At 70.2% G+C, this 18344-nt stretch overlaps 5 protein-coding genes across 5 annotated transcripts; 2 read left to right on the top strand and 3 right to left on the bottom strand.

Annotated features, from left to right (window-relative positions):
* Window positions 1-38: 38 nt before the first annotated feature.
* On the bottom strand, window positions 39-284 carry AURANDRAFT_16296 (hypothetical protein; the record flags this gene model as incomplete). Its single annotated transcript, XM_009043465.1, has 1 exon — window positions 39-284. A coding segment is annotated over one exon (246 nt), but the record flags the coding sequence as incomplete, so codon positions are not given.
* A 384-nt stretch (window positions 285-668) lies between these two features.
* Window positions 669-1481, bottom strand: AURANDRAFT_33837 (hypothetical protein; the record flags this gene model as incomplete). The annotated part of the gene is made up of 2 exons (XM_009043464.1): window positions 669-986; window positions 1113-1481. Coding segments are annotated over 2 exons (687 nt in total), but the record flags the coding sequence as incomplete, so codon positions are not given.
* A 1342-nt stretch (window positions 1482-2823) lies between these two features.
* Window positions 2824-5230, top strand: AURANDRAFT_67898 (hypothetical protein; the record flags this gene model as incomplete). Its single annotated transcript, XM_009043491.1, has 2 exons — window positions 2824-4383; window positions 4733-5230. 2 exons carry the CDS (start codon window positions 2824-2826, stop codon window positions 5228-5230), a joined length of 2058 nt encoding a protein of 685 aa, XP_009041739.1.
* A 1337-nt stretch (window positions 5231-6567) lies between these two features.
* AURANDRAFT_67897 (hypothetical protein) lies at window positions 6568-10129 on the top strand (the record flags this gene model as incomplete). Its single annotated transcript, XM_009043492.1, has 2 exons — window positions 6568-8716; window positions 8916-10129. 2 exons carry the CDS (start codon window positions 6568-6570, stop codon window positions 10127-10129), a joined length of 3363 nt encoding a protein of 1120 aa, XP_009041740.1.
* Window positions 10130-12006: 1877 nt separating this feature from the next.
* Window positions 12007-18271, bottom strand: AURANDRAFT_67896 (hypothetical protein; the record flags this gene model as incomplete). The annotated part of the gene is made up of 6 exons (XM_009043463.1): window positions 12007-13562; window positions 14600-15656; window positions 15845-16189; window positions 16400-16900; window positions 17130-17270; window positions 17399-18271. The coding sequence occupies 6 exons, from the start codon at window positions 18269-18271 to the stop codon at window positions 12007-12009; spliced, it is 4473 nt and encodes a 1490-aa protein (XP_009041711.1).
* Between the last annotated feature and the right edge of the window lie 73 nt (window positions 18272-18344).

Here is an 18344-nt window from a genome sequence, read left to right as displayed (position 1 = left end):
ACGAAGAACGCCGCGTCGCCCTTGTCCACGAACTCGGCGAACTCCGCCGTGGAGATCGTGCCCGACGCGTCCTCGTCGAGCGCGTCGAGCAGCTTCCGGATGTCCGCGTCGCTCACCTCCGCGGGCGCGATGCGGAACACGCGGCGCATGAGCTCCGTGAGCTCCGACGCGTCGAGCGTGCCCGAGTTGTCGTCGTCGAACTTGTCGACGATGGACTCGACGGACTCGCCGACTAAAGATGCTCGAATCCGGTTCCGGATCTTCGCGGACACTTCCCGAGAGATCGGCGCCTTCGGGCCCTCGACCTTCTTCCCGGGCTCCCAGCCGATGGCGCCCGGCTTGTCGGCCTCCGGCGTCCGCGACACGAGCGTGACGCTGCGCTTTGTAGGCTTCCCTCCGGACGACGCGTCGATTTCCACGAGGCTCCGGAACTTGGCCCCCGCGCGCGTGACGCTGAGCCAGATCAGCTGCTTCGCGACCATCCACTGGAAGGGGTCGTCGAGGTCCAGGTCGTAGTGGCCCTGGGGCGTCGCCGGGTTGAAGCGGCCCGGCGCGCGGTCGTCGCCGGAGAGCTCGCAGCCGCCGAGCTCGATGTGGCGCGGGCGCCGCGCGTAGTTGAGCGACGCGAGCAGCGCCCGCCCTCCCAGAGCCCCGACGGGGTTGCCGCTCATGTCGAGGCGCGTCAGCCGCAGGTTGTCCCGGAGCCCCTCGGCGATGACCTGGGCGCCCCGGTTCCGAATCCCGTTGGAAGACACGTCCAAATGCTGGATCGTGCCGTTCGCGTCGAGCGCTCTTCCCAAGGCCATCGCGCCCGCGTCGCCGATGCAGTTGAAGGCCAGCGAGAACCAGGCCAAACTCCGGTTCTTCATGAGCGCGCCGCCGATCAATGACCCGGACTGCGCTCCCAGCTGGTTCCACGACAGGTCCAGCTTCGTCAGCGTCGCGTTCGTCCGTAGAGCCTTGGCTACCGCGTAGGCGCCGCGGTCCTCGGGCGCGCAGTTCGCGAGCTTCTCCGCGGCGCCGCCCAAGAAATTGCCCGACAGCGCGAGGGTTTTCAAAGTGGCGTTCTTCGCGACCGCGCGCACGAGGTCGCGGATCTCGCCGTCGTCGACGTCCGCGCCGTCCAGGTGGAGCTCCTCGAGCGCGCAGGCCTCCGTCTCGAGGAACCGCGCCAGCGAGTCGATGGCGGCGCCGTCGAGCACGTTCTGCGACAGGTCCAGCGCCCGGAGGTGGCTGCCGCCGCCGCAGACCGCGCCCAGAATCGCCGCGATGCCCGCGTCCGACAGCCGGTTGCCGCGCACGTTGAGCCGCCTGAGCGCGGGCAGCTCCGTGATCATGTCCGCCAACAGGATGGCCAGGTCGTCGCCGTAGGCGCGGTGCGCGAGATCCAAACCGTCGGAGGCGGCTCGACGTACGAACAGAGGCTCCGGCAGGCAGAACGGGTCGCCGCCGGTCGCGCCGGGCCGCCGCAACCGCTTCATCATCGCCGCGATGCCCCGCGCAAAGCGGTGCCGCGGGCTGTGGCTCGGGTCGCTCACGCCCGTCGCCGCCTCCGGCGCCGGGATTTTTGATGATGCGCAGGACGACCCGGACTTGCTGGCCTCGTCGTCGACGTCGTCGTCGTCGTCGGACCAGGCCGCGAGCCGCGCGCGCTCCTCGCCGGCGACGCGCGCGCCGACGTCGTCGACGATCTCGGCCTGGCGCGCCATGGACTTGTAGAGGTCGAAGAACTCGCGCTTCGCCTGCTGCCCGAAGTAGTTGAGCCGTTGGACGTCGCCGCTCGACGTCGCGGCCTCCAGCGTCCGCGGGCCCCGGACCGCCGGCGCGGACGTGGGCCGCTCGGCGGGCGCCGACGTGTCGAAGGCCGACCGCGGCTCCTCCACGAAGGCGCGGCGCCCCGCGCGCGGCGCCGTCGACGGCCGCGACTTGCGCCTCCGGTGCCGGTCGGGCTCGGGCTCCGGGTCCTCGCGCTCCCGGACCTCCACGACGGTCGACGTCGTCGCCACGTCGTCGCCGAGCATCTGGAACTCGTTGCGGAACGCCGCGCCGTGGGGCCGCGTTGTTTTCGTCGGTCCCTGTCGTTTGAACGCGTCGAACTTTTCCTCGAACTTGGCGCGCGACTCCGACGCGCGGCACCTGCCTTTCCGCAGGTTCTCGCGGAACTGGAGCTGCGACGCGACGCTGCTCACGGTCTCCGGGTGGCGCCGCAGTCGAAGCGACGCGCTCCAGCGGTTCCGGTCGATGTCCGCGTCGTCGACCGCGCCGCCGATGCGGTGCGTGTGCACGTCGGGGATTCCGACCTCCGTCGCGTCGCGGACCCGGTGCCAGGCGCTGCGCTTCTCCAACGGCTTCTCGCCGCTCAGGATGCGCTTCGCGTCGGCGTTGCGCCGGAGCAGGTCCTCGACGGAGCGCACGGCCGCCGGCAGCTTCGCCGACACGGCCCCGGCGTTGATGGACGCGCGCTTGAGGCTCAGGCCCTGGGCGAAGTTGAGGGCCGTCACGGACCCGCGGTGCACGTGGTCCCGGTCGAAGACCTTGGAGCTCATGTGTGTGTGGGAGTTACGCGCTGCTGCGAGTCATGGCGTCATCGGTGCGGCTGGGGCTGCCCATGCCGCGCCGGACGCCGCTTTTGATGGCTCAACCAAACCTGCTTCGGGAACTTGAGGCCAATCGAGCAGTTTTGCAAGTGCGGCCGCCTCGAGCTCCTGCGCCGCATTCTTCACGCCCGCGCTCACCGCCGCCTCTCCAAGAGCACCGCATTCTTCACGCCCGCGCTCACCGCCGCCTCTCCAAGAGCACCACTTTTTCCGCGCCGTCCGAACCATGGACGACGACGCCAGCGGCGACACCACAAACCCCCTGAACGTCGAGTCGAACCTGACCGAGCCGCTCACGGGCGCCGACGAGGTCGTGCTCGACGGGCGCACCCGAGGCCCGTCGGTAGACGACGACGCGCTCTACGCGGTCCTGAGCCGGCGGCGCGCCGTGGGCCTCATGGTGACGCGGTGGATCTACGTCTGCTCCGCGGGGCTCGCGCTCGCTTTGGGACTCCCGGCGATGATCTACTCCCTGGCCGTGTCGGACGCCGAAGGCCGCGCGTACCTGCTGCCCGTCTCCGCGACCTTCGCGGGCGCGGCCGTGCCCGTGGCGTTGTACGGGGTCTACACGCACGTGAACAACTACTGGCGGCCCGTGCTGCAGGTCTACGTCACGAGAATTTTATGGATGGTCCCCGTCTACGCGGTGTGTTCGCTCGCGGAGCTCGTGCTGTGGCTCGAGGTCGAGCAGGGCTGCGGCGAGTGCCGGCGGTGGACGGCCGTGCCCGGCGCGCTGCGGGACTGCTACGAGAGCTACACGGTGCTGAACTTCTTCTACTTCATGGTCACGTTTTTGGAGGTGCACTACGGGGGCGCGGCGGAGAAGGTGCTGCGCGAGGGTATCACGAAAAACTCGTCGGCGGACGACGACGACGACGACGAGGACCTGGCCGTGCCGCACCCGTGCCCGCCGTACCGCTGGTTCTGCAGCCCCTGGCGCCTGGATTCGCCCGAGTTCCTGGGCCAGTGCCGCTACGGCGTGCTGCTCTACGCGACGATCATGCCCCTGTGCGCCGCGGTTTATATTGTTTCGGCCTTCGCCGGCGGCGACAACAACTACGACGACGACGACGCGGCGGACCGCGACGAGGCGTCGCTCCGCGGCGCGCTCGCGTCGCCGAGCTCCTGGGCCTACTTTGTCGCGTTCAACACGGCGAACCACGCGATCTACTGCCTGGGCCTCTTCTTCTACGCGGCCCACGATTTACTGTTGCCCTGCCACCCCCACGGCAAGTTCGTCGCCGTCAAGGGTCTGGTCTTCGGGACCTTCTTCCAGGATTTAGGCATCGACGCGGTCTTCTACTGCTCGCCGGGGCTGGCGACGAAGTTCGGCGCGACGCAGGACGACGCGACCGCGGCTTTGGGCGCGCTCAAGTGCACGCTCATGTGCGTCGAGATGCTCGCCTTCGCGCTGCTCCACGCGCACGCCTTCCCGGCGTCGCAGTACCCGCGCGTGCGCCTCGAGTCGCCGGAGGACGCGGAGAACCCGTCGACCTCGTGGCTCGCCGCGTGGGGCGACTACTACGCGCAGCAAAAACGGGAGCGGCGCCTCGCGCGCGCGCGGGGCCTGCCCCGGCCCAACGACGGCTTCTCGCCCGCGGCGACGCTCTTCGACGTCACGGACGTGCGCCGCGACACCGCGGCGACGGCGCGCGGCCTCGCGACGGCGCCGCTCCGCGTCGTCCGCAACGCGCGGTCCGCGCCCGCGCTCGCCCAGTTCAACCGGCTGAGCCTGGGCCGCATGACGGCCCAGGCGGCCCAGCGCGCCGCGGGCAGCCCGCGCGCGGTCTAGGGGGCGGGCCGGTTTACGCGCGGGTTTTGAGATCTAGGATCACTTCAACATGAATGACACGAGGTTCAACATGTCGGGCACCGATTTGCATCGTGGGTTTGGGCACCGGGCTCCGGGGCTGCCCGGCCGCGTCCGTCCTTCTGGAGCTCCGTCCCCGCGGGGAGCCCCCGGCGCTGAGCCCCCCCGTCGCGGCGGCGGCGCGACGCGTCGAGAAGCGATGGTCGAGCCGTCGAGCCCCGTGCGCCGCCAATCGCTGGCCGACTCGGGCCGGCGCCGCCTCGGCGGCCGGTCCCTGGAGCCGTCGGCGAGCGAGCCCGCGATCATCAAGCCGTCCTGGATGCAGGCCGCCGAGCTCCGGCTCGCGGGCGGCGACCCGGCGCCGCCGCCGCCCCCGCCGCCGCCGCTCCAGGGCTCGCCGGGGCGGCGCTGCGACTACGAGAGCGACGGCGGCGAGACCGCGACCCTCGACGAGCGGGACATCGAGGCCGAGTTCGAGGCCGTCACGCGCCTGCTGGAGCAGGAGACGCGGCGAAATGACCGGCGCAGCGACGACGGCCTCACGCGCGAGGTCGCGGACGCCGCGGCGAAGCGGAAGCAGCTCCAGACGTCCTTCCTCACGGACTTCGACCGGCCGCCGAGCCGCGAGCTCTACCCGAACTACAACCACGAGGTGCGCCGCAAGGAGGACGAGTCGGCGCCGGACTCGCGGGGCAGCGTCTTCTCCGACAAGTCGTCGCGCGCCTGGGCCGCGCTCGTCAACCCCGGCGCGCGCCGGTCCATCCGCGAGCAGAACCTCGCGCGCCAGGAGGCGAACCTCCGGCGGAGCCGGTCCCTCCTCTGACGTCCCCCCGCGTCGCTAAAATAAATTTGTTATGCTAAGGAAGGGAACGTGTAGTCGCAGCTCTTCCGCGTCTGCCGCGCCTCGGAGAACGTCGACGCCGACGCGTCCAGCAGGCCCGCCTTCTTCATCTTCTTCTTCACTTTGCGGAGCAGCGCGTCGTCCCAGTGGAGGTCGTCCTTCATGACGAAGGCCTCGCCGCGCTTCGTGAAGCCCGCGGCGTCGCCGCAGTGGTACCACCCAAAGTAGCGGCTGCCCTTGTACGTCCCGACGAGCCAGACCAAGCTCCACGCTCTGTCGCTCGAGTGCTCGTTGAGCCACATGCCCGTGGTGTCGTCGTAGCGCTTCGACGTCACGTTGAACCAGTACGTCGTCTCCGTCGGCGTTCCGTAATATAATTGCTCCTCGTGGAGAATTTTTTCGTCGTCGAGGAAGGAGAAGCGGTCGCAGTCGAGCTGGTCCTGCTCCGCGTTCTGGGCGAAGACGTACCATCCGCCCGTGATGTTGCCCCACCTGGGCAGCAAAAGGGTGCGAAATTCCCAACTTCAAAGGCTCCTATCTCGGTCGTTTTCCGCTCGTTTCGGCTGATTTTTGGACGAGCGATCATCTCTCGGAGCGCTCTCGAAGCGTGGGTGCTGTTTTTGAAACGCGCGCGCGCGGAACACTCACGTTGAAGCGACGTTGAATCACCCTTTTGCTGCCCTGTGCCCCACTCTCCGTTCGCGTACTTCTCGGGCACGCCCGGGTTGCCGTTCGTGCAGCTGTAGCACGTCGACTTCGGGCAGTGGGTCACCACGTTTAGAGCGGTCGTCCTCACCCGCGGATGCGAGGCGAGCGCGGCGCCGACGACGCAGGCCGTCGCGAGGCCCGCGACCACGGGGGCGAGGCGCCTCCTCGCCGGCGCCGCCTCCGGCGGCCGAGCGCCGGGCACGAGCGCTTCGCCTTCCATGGCCGCTGCGGCGACGACGCGCGTCGAAGCTCGCGTGCACCCGGCCGCGTCGAGCCGCGGAGGAGGCTGAAGGCTGCCACTTGCGTGACGCCGCCAAAGCGAAGCAGCCCGGAGGCTTTAGTTTACATTTCCTTTATAAATCCTATGGATTGAAGGGAAGCGCTTCGAGTCTCAACGCGTCGAGTGCAAAAGGTCGGCGGGCGGTACGCTGCGGTCGGACGCGCGGCGCGGCATCCGACGTCGCACCGGCCGCCGCCGCCGCGCTCGAGGCCTCCGCGGCGCGCCGCGCTCCAGTGGCCTTTCGTGCCGCCCAGCGCGCCGCGCCGCGGCGACCCACCGCCGGGGCAGCCCCCGCCGGCGGCCCCGGTGCCCGTCGCGCGCCGGAGCGCTCATGGCGGCGGCGCCGCCGACGACGTCGCCGCTCCCGCCGAATCCGAAGAGCCCCGGCACGCCCAAGGCGAGCGCGCGGCGCATGGACCGGAGCGAGTCCAACGCGCTCCTCCTCGACACCTTCGACAGCAACAGTGAGCCGAACGAGGAGCAGCTCGGCACCTTCGACAAGAAGAAGGGCAAGTGGATGAGGAAGTCGCGGCAGGTGTCGCCCTACGCGCCCCTGTCCGACGCCATGTCGCCGTCGAAGATGTCCTCGCGCGCGAAAGCGGGCGCGCGGACGTGCTACGAGCGCGCGGCGCGCCTCGTCCGGGGCGTCGAGCACACCGCGCTGCCGCCCATGGTGCGACGGGCGAAGCAGGAGATCACCTTCCCGAAGCACTCCTGGATGACGAACCCGAACAGTTTCTTCTTCAACGGCTGGTCCGTGTCCATGGTGCCGTTTTTGGCGTACGTCGCCGTCGTCACGCCGTTCGAGATCGCGTTCGTGCACCGGGGCTGCTCGTTGCTGGCGCCGAATTTGATCGTGGACCTGTATTTCTGGGCCGACGTGCTGCTGAACTTCAACACGGCCTTCTTCGACCACGAGCGGGCGAAGTGGATCGTGTCCTACGGCCGCGTCGCGAAGCGCTACTTCCGCGGGTGGTTCTTCCTGGATTTGGTGTCCTGCCTGCCCTTCGAGACGTTGATCGCCGCCAAGTTCCAGCCAGCGCGCATGCGGATTTTTTCTTGCGACTCCAACGCGTCGGGGGCTTTGAAGATGGTGAAGCTCCTGCGGCTGCCGAAGCTGCTGCGAGTTTTAAGATTTGGACGCCTCGTCGCGCGGCTCGCGTCGACGGTGAACATCTCCTTCAAGGTCATGACCATGATCAAGTACACGCTGTTGATCGTGGTCATCACCCACCTCTGGGCCTGCATGATCCGCCTCATCGGCGACACGCCCGACTGCGTCAAGTACTACGCGTCGTCCCCCGATATTCCCGGCGCGGACCCGCCGGACTGGTACAACACGGACAGCGAGGGCGACTGCTGGCTCGCGACCGTGCGCTACCGGAAGAAGGGGCTCTGGTTCGAGTACGTCGCGGCTTTAGAATGGGCTGCCAAGGCCATGGGCGGCGAGAGCGAGAGCGTCACGTTCGGCGAGTCGTTCCTCGGCTTCCTCATCATGCTCTCCGGCATGGTCATGACGGCCTTTTTAATCGGCGAGATCGCCAACGTGCTGACGAACTTCGACCCGGCGCTCAACGACTACCGCACGTCCATGGACAACCTGAACCAGTACATGCTCGAGCGGAACATCAACAAGGGCCTCCAGAAGCATTTGAGGGAGTACTACATCAACTCCGAGGGCCTCTTCCGCAAGATGTACCACCGGGAGATGCTTCAATCGTTATCGCCGGCGCTCCAGCGCGCCGTCGCCAAGGAGGAGCTCGGCGACTGGGTGTCGAAGCTGCCGTTCCTGAACACGGTCGTGCGGACGACGTCGGGCATGGCCGTGGGCACGCTCGTCGTCGTCGCGCCCGACGAGGTCGAGTTCAGCGCCCACGGCGAGCTCCAGGCGCGCCTGCTGAGCCTCGACAAGTGCCTCAAGTACACCGTCTTCTACGGCGAGCGCTGGGACGGCGGCCCCGACGTCGAGGCGGGCGTCGCGCACGACCGGCTCCGGCTGCCGCTCGACTCGCCCTGGCTGCGGCGCTTCGAGGCCGCGAACCGCGAGTCGAACGTGCTCGTCACGGAGATCTCGCTGGCGCTGATCCCGCGGCTCTTCGCGGCGAAGGAGTTCATCGTCCGCGGCGGCGCGATGAACGACTCGCTCTTCCTCATGTTCGAGGGCTCCGCGTTCCGCATGCGCGCGAAGTTGGGTTTTGGCGACGAGGAGGAGGTGGACAAGGTCGGCGGCGAGACCGAGGACGGCCTGAGCGAGGGGCTGTCCACGGGCGAGTTCCTCAGCGCGCGGAACCACGACGTCATCGGCGTCGAGATCATCCACTCGCTCGTCGGCGCGCAGATGCCGTCGGCCTTCGACGTCGCGGCCATCGGCCACGTCTTTGTGAATGCTATTTCCGCAGAAACGTTGGAGAAGATCATGACGCCCGAGGCGTGCCCGAAGCTGCTCGCGGCGACGCGGAAGCTCGCGGGCTGGCAGCTGTGTGGAATTCAAATCTTCACCTCGACTTCAATGTGAGCGTATGCGACAGTTTTGACGTAACCTTTTCGGCTGTGCTTCGAGAACTCGACGAGAGCAATCGATTCGTCCAAAGATCAGCCGAATCGACTTCGATTTGACCGAGCTAGAGAATTCTGAAGTTTGGTCAGGACCACCCAAACCAGTGGTTGATTTGCACACAGGCTGGCAGCTCTTCAAGCTCGGCGTCTACCGCACGGGCGCCTTCGCCGTCCAGGAGCGCAAGGCGCGCATCCGCTACTACAACGCGGCCTACCTCTGCCAGAAGCTGGCCCTGAAGCGCCACTACCGCGCCGTCGACGCGCACGAGCGGCGCAAGTCCGTGCACCTCGACAACCGCATCAAGCGCGCGTCCGAGAAGGAGCGCGACAAGAACCTCTTCAACCTCTACAAGAACTTCAAGCCTTTGCGCTGGCGCGCCGACGGCGTCCGGGAGACGTCCATCGTGACGCCGCTGCCGCCGACGACGGACGAGTCCGAGTGGACGACGGGGCAGAAGGTCTACGTGGATCTCGGGGGCGGCCCGCGGCCCGCGGACATCGTCGACGTCTTCTACACGTCGAGCATGGGCAGCGACCGCCGGCTGACGCCGTCGACCTACGAGGTGCGCCTCCCGCGGACGCGCCACATCTGCGCGCCGGGCACGGTCACCGCGACGCCCGAGGAGCTCGACGGCGACGCGCCGCCGGAGAGCCGCCCGTCGACGGCCCAGCGGGCGAAGCGCCCGTCCAAGTCCAAGGTCGCGGCGTCGGGGCCGCCGACGGCCAAGGGCGACCTCGTCTACGCGCGCTTCGACGTCGGCCTGCCGCCGCAGCGCGCGCGCGTCATCGACGTCCGCGACGACGGCTTCCTCGAGGTGTCCTTCCAGAACATCGACCTCGTGGTCAAGCGCGAGCAGATCTCGAGCCGCCACTCGCCGGGCGCGCGCGTGCGCATCAAGGAGGACGGCTGCTTCCTCGAGCGCGCCGAGGCCGAGGCGACCGTGTGCCGCGTCTGCGACGACGGCACCTACTGCTGCAACTACGACGCCGTGCGCGCGGACTACGTCGAGAACCGCTTCAAGCGGAACAAGTGGTCCGGGCTCGAGCTCGAGCGGTCCGTGAACGCGATCACGACGTCGTGGCAGAAGATGATGACCATCGACCTCATCGGCGACCAGCAGGCGCGCCAGGCGGAGCTCGACGAGGTCTCGGGCGGCACCGTGCTCCAGCGCGTCGCGCGCGTCGAGCACATCCAGCGCGAGACGAACGCGAAGCTGGACGTGCTGCTCGCGCACCTCAAGGTGCCCTACTTGGCGCCGCGGACCGCGGAGCCCGAGCTCCACCCGTCGGACCCGGACTCGCCGAAGAAGCTCCCCAAGGCGCCGGCGCCGAACTAGTGTTCGTGGGGGGCGTCTGTGCCCCGCCAATTCGCCAGTAACTCGATGTCACCCGCGCGCGCTACGCGTGCTGCGCGGCGCGCGCGGCCGCGAGGGACAGGCGCCGCCGCGCGCTCTGGAGCCGCTTCTCGCCGGCGCCGGCGAGCTGCTGGTCGGCCTTGCGGCTCTTGACGGCGTGCTCGCGCATGAGCTGCGTGAGCACGCCGACCCACTGCTTCCGCGTGAGCCGGTTCACGCTCGACAAGACGCAGTCCTGCGTGTGCGCGTGGGCGATCTTGAAGGCGAAGCGGTCGCCGTCGTGGTCGTCGACGGCGGCGACGTCGCAGCCGCTGAGCACGAGGCGGCCGACCAGATCCCGCGCGCCGGGCGTCGGGGAGAACTCGAGGAACGGGCCGACGACGTCGTTCTGGCGGAGCGCGACCCACTGGCGGTCCCAGGACCGGCCGACCCGGCGGTGGAGCCAGCCCGCGGCCTCCTCCTCGTCGTCGGCCGTGGCGAAGACGGGGTCCGCCGGCGCGACGGCCCGGACGAGGGGCGCGAGGAAGCCGCTCATGCGGTCGAACGCGGACGCGGCGGGCGGCGCCTTCGCGGCGACCCTCTCGGCCGCGGCGACGGAGTCGCGGGCCAGGGCGAGCTCGGCGGCGCGCGCGGCGGCGAGGGCGTCGTCCTCGGCGCGCCCGCCCTCCGAGTCGTCGTCCGTGTCCGCGGCGGGCGCGGCCGCCGCGGGCGGCGGCGCCGCGAGCGCCTCGTCCATGGTCTTCACCGGCGACGCGGCGACGGCCGCCGCCGGCGGCGGCGGCGCGGCGCCCGGCGGCGGCGCCGCGGGCGGCTTCGGCGGCGGCGACGGCGCGCGCCTCGGCGGCCGGACGACGCGCTTCTTCCGCGGCTGCCGCAGCCGCTCGTAGGCGACGGACGCGCGGAGCGCGTCGTGGAACTCGCGCCGCGCGCGCCGCGCGCGCCGCCGCTCGAGGCTCGACACGTGCTTGGCGACGCGGTCGAGGCGCGCCGACGTCGCCTCGAGGGCCGCGGCGGACGTCGACGACGCCGTCGCCACGGACGCGACGCGCGGCGCGAGCGCCGCGGGCTCCTGGAGCTGTATCGTCGACCGGAGCCTCGTTTCGATCGACGTGTTCGATGCGACGAGGACGTCGCGCAGCTCGCGGAGCGGGCTGCGCGGGGCAGCATCCATCGTCTGGCCCCCACAGTTACTTCAACTTAAATTAATTGGGCTGCCCCATCGACCTCGTCATATATTGGCCACCGTCGTCGTCGGCGGCGCCGCCGGAACAGGCGCAGCGACTCACGATGGTGCTCACCTGCGAGGAGGAGGTCGAGGCATGCTTCGTAAGATGCAAAGAGATCTACGGTGGTACGACGATGACGGATTCCTACTACTGTTCCAAAGGCTGCGCGTCGATGAGCAGCGAGGACATCGTCAACTTGGAAAAGTCCGCGCGCCGGCGCCTCTCTCCGAAATAAAAAAACGTCGCAACGTCCCGCCGCAGGTACTGCACGTCTCTCGACGGCGAGTCGACCTACGCCAAGTGCGTCAACAACTGCCAGACCGCGAGCGCCAACGTTCAACACGTCGGCGAGTGCGAGTACGGCTGCGAGTACTGGGCGCTGCTGCCTGAGGAGGAGCCCGAGGAGACGGTCACGAAGACGAAGGCGTCCTACGTGTCCAAGAGCTCCTGGAACGAGGTCGCGTTCATCGCCGTCCTGGGCTGCATCATCGTGTTGCTTCTGGGGTACCGGCGGCGCCGCATGCGCCTCCGGTCCGGCGCGTCCCAGCCCTACGTGCCCATCAAGACCGTGTACAACAACGGCACGGAGGTCCTGTGAGGCGCCCGGGCGGGTAAATGTTAGGCGCATCCCTCTTAGAGTTCCGACGCCGTCGCGACGCGGCCGACCGCCGCGGGCGCGGCGCCGACGGCCGCGTCCGCCGGCGTCGCGTTCCACCGTTCGTCCTCGAAGCCCGCGTCCTCGTCCTCGAAGCCCGCGTCCTCGTCCTCGAAGGACGCGTCCGCCGCCGCCGGCGCCGCGCGCTCGTCGTCGCGGAAACACGACAGCAAAAACGCGACGGCCGGTCGCGCGCTCCGGCGCGCGCGGCACTCGAAGATGCCCGGCGCGAACTCCGTCGCGTTCCTCTCCGGCGCGAGGGCCGCCTGGGCGACGGCCTCGACGGCGTTGCCGAGCTCGACGGCGCGGACGCGCGCATCGTCGAGGCCGCGGAGGATGCCGGCCGCGCGCGCGACGCGCGGCGCGATGGCCGGAGCGTCCCAGAGCGCCGCCGCGCGCGCGGCCCGCGCCGCGCGGTTCGCCGGCGCGCAGTGGCGCGCCGTCGCGCCCGTCAGGAGCTTCGGGTACATGCCGGGCAGGTCGCCGAGGCGATGCTCGAGCTTCCGCCGGAGCCAGGCCCGGGCGTCGACGCCGCTCAGCACGCCGGCGACGAGCGTCTCCAGCAGCCGCTCCAGCACGGCGATCGTGTCGCCCCGGGCCCAGTTCGCGCCGAAGGGGAGCACGTCGTCGGGCCGCTTCGCGAGCGCCATCGCTTTTTCCACGGGCGGCGGCCGTTTCCACGCGTTGACGCTGATGGAGAAGCCGTCCACCGTCGACACCTGGTGCCACCAGTAGGCCGGCAGCACGAGGACGTCGCCCGCGTCGAGGTCGACGGCCTCGAAGCCCGCCGCGACCACTTCCTGATCGTCGGCGGCCGCGAGCGACCGCGACCGCCGGAAGTGCGGGTGCAGGTAGCTGCGCTCGTCCTCGACGGTGCCCGGCGGCGCGACGAGGAAGCGCTTCGACCCGCGCACGACGGCGAAGGAGTTGACCGCCGCATCGTAGTGCGCGGCCGCCGTCGACGCGCGGCCGACCCACGCGTTCGGGCGCTCGCCGAGCAAAGCGAGGTCGAGCGTCTCGCCGAGGTATTTTGTGGTTGTCCAGTTGCTCGCGGCGGACACGTAGCACGGTTGTGTGTCTTCGAGGAGCACGGCGGCGCCCGTCGTCGTCTTCTCCGCGAGTTTCTTTCGCCGCTCGCCGCGCGCGAGGCGCCGGTTCCGCGGCGAGAGCAGCGACGGCCGCTGCTTCGCGGCCTGTTCCAAGCGGCGCTGCGTCGCCTTCTCCGCCTGCCGCTGGACTTCGATGTCGGGCTTCTCCCAGAGTCCGCGGACGGCCGCGAGGGGCCGGTGCTGCTCGAAGTAGGTCTGCCGGACGTGGCCGTCGCCGAAGACGACGTCCTCGAGCGGGAGGCCCGCGACCTCCGCGTCGCTGAGCGCGACGCCGCCGGCGCAGCCGCCGCGGCGCAGGCAGACGCGCCGGAGCACGTGCGGCCGCGAGAAGGCGTCGAGGTAGTGGCGCGGCGGCAGGCTCGACGCGCCGTGCATGTCCCAGGACTCGAACTCGCCGCGAGCTATCGGCAGCAGCGCGCAGAGCACTGGGATGAAGGCGTGCATATTTCCGCTTCGGTTAATGCGAGTCTGGGCCACAGCTGCTGCCCATCGTGGATCGCAAAATCTGCGGCAAAATGAATTCACCTTGACTTCAATACAGCCTGCTCGACTCGTTCGCGCAACGCAATGGCTGCCCTCCAGGGCAAGTTCTACAGCCACCAGGCCGTGGACAAGGACCTGACCTACTGCCCGCCGCCGCAGAAGCTCTCCACGAGCGGCGCGGCGGCGCCGACGGGCCCGCGGCGCCTCGGCGGCCCCCAGAAGTCGCGCACGCTCGCGAGCCGCACGGACACGGTCGTCTGCGAGCCGCCGCGGCGCCTCGGCGCCGGCGGCGCGCCGTCGAGCGCGCCGACGCCCATCGTCGCCGCGTCGAGCCGCGAGGAGCTCGCGGCCGTCGCCAAGGCGCCCGCGACGGCGCCCGCGGAGGCGCCCGCGGCCGCGCCCGCGGCCGCGAGCGATCCCGCCGCGAGCGCCGACGTCGCCGCGGCGCTCTTCGGCCGCGGCGGCAAGGCCGCCATCCCGGAGGCGGCGAAGGCCCAGGCCCAGGCGGCGGCGCTCCTCGACGGCATGGCCGAGGCCCGGCGGGAGGCGTTCGCAAAGTCCGAGGCCGAGGCCGCGGAGAAGGCGCGAACGCCGCCGCCGCCGCCGAAGGACCAGGTCGAGGAGGCGGCCTACATCGACTCCTGGCTCGGCCTGTCGCAGCCGACGGCGACGCGCCTGCTGCCGCCCCACGACGTCGAGACGTCGCCGTCGGAGGTCGTCGTGACCGTCGGCCCGCTCGAGGGCGTCTCGAGCGCGGCGGAGCTCGACCTCACCGTCGACGCGACGACGCTGACGCTCGCCGGCGCGGCCCTGCCGCGGTCCATGGTCGTCGCCCTCCCCTGCGCCGTGGCGCCCGGCGGCGTCCGCGCCAAGTTCAAGAAGCGCGAAAAAAAGCTCCGCGTGACGCTCGCGCGGCCCGGCTTTTAAAACAGAGTCGCGGTGCCGGCGACGATGTCCTCCAGAAAAGGAGATCGGGGACCGGTCGGGGACTGTGCCTTGTTGGGGAAGTCCGGGTGGGTGCCCGGGCACCCGCCCTCGAGGTCCTCGATGAACTCCCGGGCGACGAGGCTGCCCTTGGTCGCGTAGGGCCCGCGCCAGGACGCGCCGTCCATCCAGTGCGCGTTGAGCGTGGTCGCCGTCGCGCGCGCGTGCGCGTTGCTAATGTCCGACGAGATCTCCTCGGCGAGGTCGACGGTGAGCTTTACGCGCCTTTCCGTGTCCTCCTTGGTCCAGGCCGCCTCCTTGGCGTCGCGGATGGCCTGCTCCGCCTTCCACTTGTCCATGCCGGGCCACTGGAGGTCCTTCCAGCTCGGCACGGGGATGTCCTCGTAGACCGTCGTCTCGTCGTCGTACTCGGGGACCGGCTCCGTGGGCTCGCAGTAGTCCCGCCCGTCGAAGGGCGTCGTGGACCACTTGAAGTCCTCGGGGTGCACGTCGTTCTCCCGGTCGTCGAGGGACGCCTGGGGCCGCCAGTCGTCGGGCAGCTCCGCGCCCCAGCGCTCCGGATTCGGCGGCCACTCGAAGTCGTACTTCTTCCGCTCCTCGGCCATCATCTTCTCCTCGTCCTCGCGGCTGATGAGGTCCGTCGGCGGCGTGTCCTTGTCGCCCGTGTACATCAGATTCACGACCTCGTCCCGCAGCTTCTCGCAGTAGGCCAGGTGGTCCTTCGCGAGCGCCGCCGCCTCCGCGGCGAGCTTCGCGTCCAAAAGCCGCGGCGCGTCCGCGCGCTGCCGGTCGAGGTCCGCCCGGAGCGCCTTGATCTTCGCCTCCTCCTCCGCGTTCCGCGGCGCGTCCGCGAGTAACAAAAACGCGTCGTCGAAGCCCTCGCCGAAGTCGTGCTTGCCCGCCTCCTCGAAGCCCTCGAACTTATCGGCGTCGCACTCGTCGAGCTCCATCTGGAGCTGGCGCGCGGCGTCGACCTCCTGCTCCGTCGTGAGCACCGGCGGGTCGCCCCAGTTGGGGCAGATGTCGTCGGCGCGCGGCAGCGTGAGGCCGGACCGCAGCCCCGTGTACGCGACGCCGCCGTCGTCGTCGACCTGGTCGGGACAAGAGAGATCGCTTCAACGTGAGTGTGCCGCGCGCGCGCGTTCCGGAAGAAAGCATCCATGCGTCGAGACCGTTCCGAGAGATGATCGCTCGTCCAAGCAACAGCCGAAACGAGTGGGAAACGGCCGAGAGAGGAGCCTTTGGGAAATTCGCGCTCGTTTCCCGCCCCGTCGTCGACGGCGCCCGTCGCCAGGAGCGTCGCCGCGTCGCCCACGGGGTCGCCGCCGAAGCCCATCGCGTCCGCGTCGTCGACGGCGGTCCGTAAAGCCGCGCGGTCCGCGGCTTTGATGGCCACGCGGAACCGCGCGACGAGCGCCTCGACGGCCTCGACGCGCCTTTCCGCGTCGGCGCGCGCGTCGCGGAGCGTCGCGGGCGGATCGAGCGGCGCCATGGGCGTCGGCCCGCGAAACAACTCCGCCTTGATCTCGCTCGCGTCGCAGCCCTCGCCGGGGTGCTGGATTTCGGGAATGTCGGCCCAGGTCTTGTACGCCCAGTGCGCCGCGTAGGCGTCGCGGCCGCTCACCTGTGTGCAATCAAATCTTCAACTCGACCTCAACGTGAGCGTACGCGACAGTTTCGACGCAATATTTTCGGCTGTGCTTCAAAAACTCGATGAGAGCACTCGATCCGTCCAAAAATTAGCCGAATCGACTTCGATTCGACCGAGCTCGAGAATTTCAAAGTTTGGTCGGGACGTCCCAAACCAGCGGTTGATTTGCACACAGCCGCTCACGGGCTCCGGCGGCGTCTCGTCGCACGTCGGCGCCTCGTAGAGCGGCGACGCGCGCGCGGCCTCGACGACGTCCGCGCGCAGGGGCGCGTCGCTGGCGTCGTAGCCAAAGTCCTTCGCCGCCTCGACGGCGTGCCGCACGATGAGCAGGCTCAGGTCGCAGCGGATGGGCACGAGCAGCCGCGCGCCGAGCGCGAGCTCGACGTCGCAGTTTGCGGCGAAGGCCGTGCACGCGCGGCGCACGGCTAGAACCGCGTCGTCGTCCGACGGCTCCGCGGCGGCGCCCGCGAGCGCGTCGCGCGCGGCGCGCGCGAGCGCGTAGTCGCCGGGCTCCGGCGACCCGCGGAGCTCGCCCCACCGCCGGTCGAGGCTCGACGCCAACTCGTCCAGCCGCAAACAGGCCGCCGCCGCGGCGACGGCGGGGTGATCGACGTCCCGCGGCGGCCCCTTCTCCCGCCGCTCCGCGGCGCGGAGCACGCGACTCAGCGCGTCCTCCGGCTCCACCTGCGCGGAACTCGAATCTTCGACCCGACTTCAATGTGCGCGCATGCGACCGTTTTGACGCGAGGCTTTCTGCTGTGCTTCGAGAACCCGACGAGAGCCATCGATTCGTCCAAAAATCAGCCGAATCGAATTGGCCGAGATCGAGAATGTCAAAGTTTGGTCGGGACGTCCCGAACCGGCGGTCGATTTCCGCGCGGGGCTCCGCGACGCCCCGGCTCGCGCGCGCCACATCGAGCGCGGCCCGCAGCGGCGCCGCCCGCCGCTTGCTCGCCCCCGCCGTGGCGTCCTCGACGGCGAAGTCCGCCGCGAAGGCGTCGACGGCGCTCCGGAGCGCCGCGAGCGCGCGCGCGGGCGTCGCGGCCTTTCCGGCCTGGGCAGCAAAAGAGTGATCCAACGTCTCTTCAACGTGAGTGTTCCGCGCGCGCGCGTTCCGAATATAGCATCCACGCTTCGAGACCGTTCCGAGAGATGATCGCTCGTCCAAAAATCAGCCGAAACGAGTGGAAAATGGCCGAGATCGGAGCCTTTGAAGTTGGGAATTTCGCTCTCTTTTGCTGCCCTGTTTCCCGCCGCCGCGCGCTCCGCGACGGCCGCGGCGTCGCGCGCGCGCCGCGCCCGGAGCAGGAGGCCGAAGCCGACGTGGTCGCCCTGGACGCCCAGCACGGCGGCCAGCGACCGCGTCGCCGCGTCGTGGGCCTCCGCGAGCGCCGCGGCGCCGCCGGCCGCGAGCGCGGCGCGCAGCGCCGCCTTCGCTTCCAGGACGCCGTCGGCGAGCGCGCGGAGCCGCGCGAGCTCCTCGGCGCCCCGCGGGCAGTCCGCGAGCACCGCCGGCTCGAGCTCGTCGGCGCGGGCCCGCAGGTCGCGCCACGCGGCGTCGTCGTCGTCCGCGTCGCGGTCGAGCGCGCGCGTTAGAGCGAACGCGAGCGCGTGCTGGGCGTCGAGCGCCGCGGCGATTTCCGCCGCGCCGTCGGCCTCCGGGGCCGCGCGGAGCGCGCGCCGCAGGTCCGCCGCGACGGCGTCCTGGGACAGGAGCGCGTCGCCGTAGTCGGCGCGGTCGGCGAGGACGACGCGCGTCCGCCGCTCGAGGAACGTGCGGCCCTCGGCGACGCGGGACGCGTCCATGTCCTGCTCCGCGGCCTCGAGCTCCTCGCCGGGGGAGGAGAGCTCCTCGCGCACGCGCAGGTACGCCGCCGCCGCCTCGCGCCGCTCCCGGTCGTAGTCCGACTCCTCGGCCTCCGGCGGCGCATGCCGCGCCGCCTCCTCGGCCTCCGCGACGGCGAGCCGCTCCTCCTCGAGCAGGGCCGCCATGCGCCCGAGGCCCTTCTCCAGCGCCGCCATCTGCTGGTTCTCGAGCACATGGCTGAGGAGCATGGTTGCGGGGCTGCCCCACCCTCGTCGATCTCGAGGGGCACCACAGCATGCACCAAAAAAACTTGAAATGGTC

Source organism: Aureococcus anophagefferens, assembly GCF_000186865.1.
Source record: "Aureococcus anophagefferens unplaced genomic scaffold AURANscaffold_55, whole genome shotgun sequence".
Lineage (NCBI taxonomy): Eukaryota > Pelagophyceae > Pelagomonadales > Pelagomonadaceae > Aureococcus > Aureococcus anophagefferens.
The sequence above is the reverse complement of the archived record's forward strand: the minus strand, read 5'-3'. Positions and strand labels throughout refer to the sequence as shown.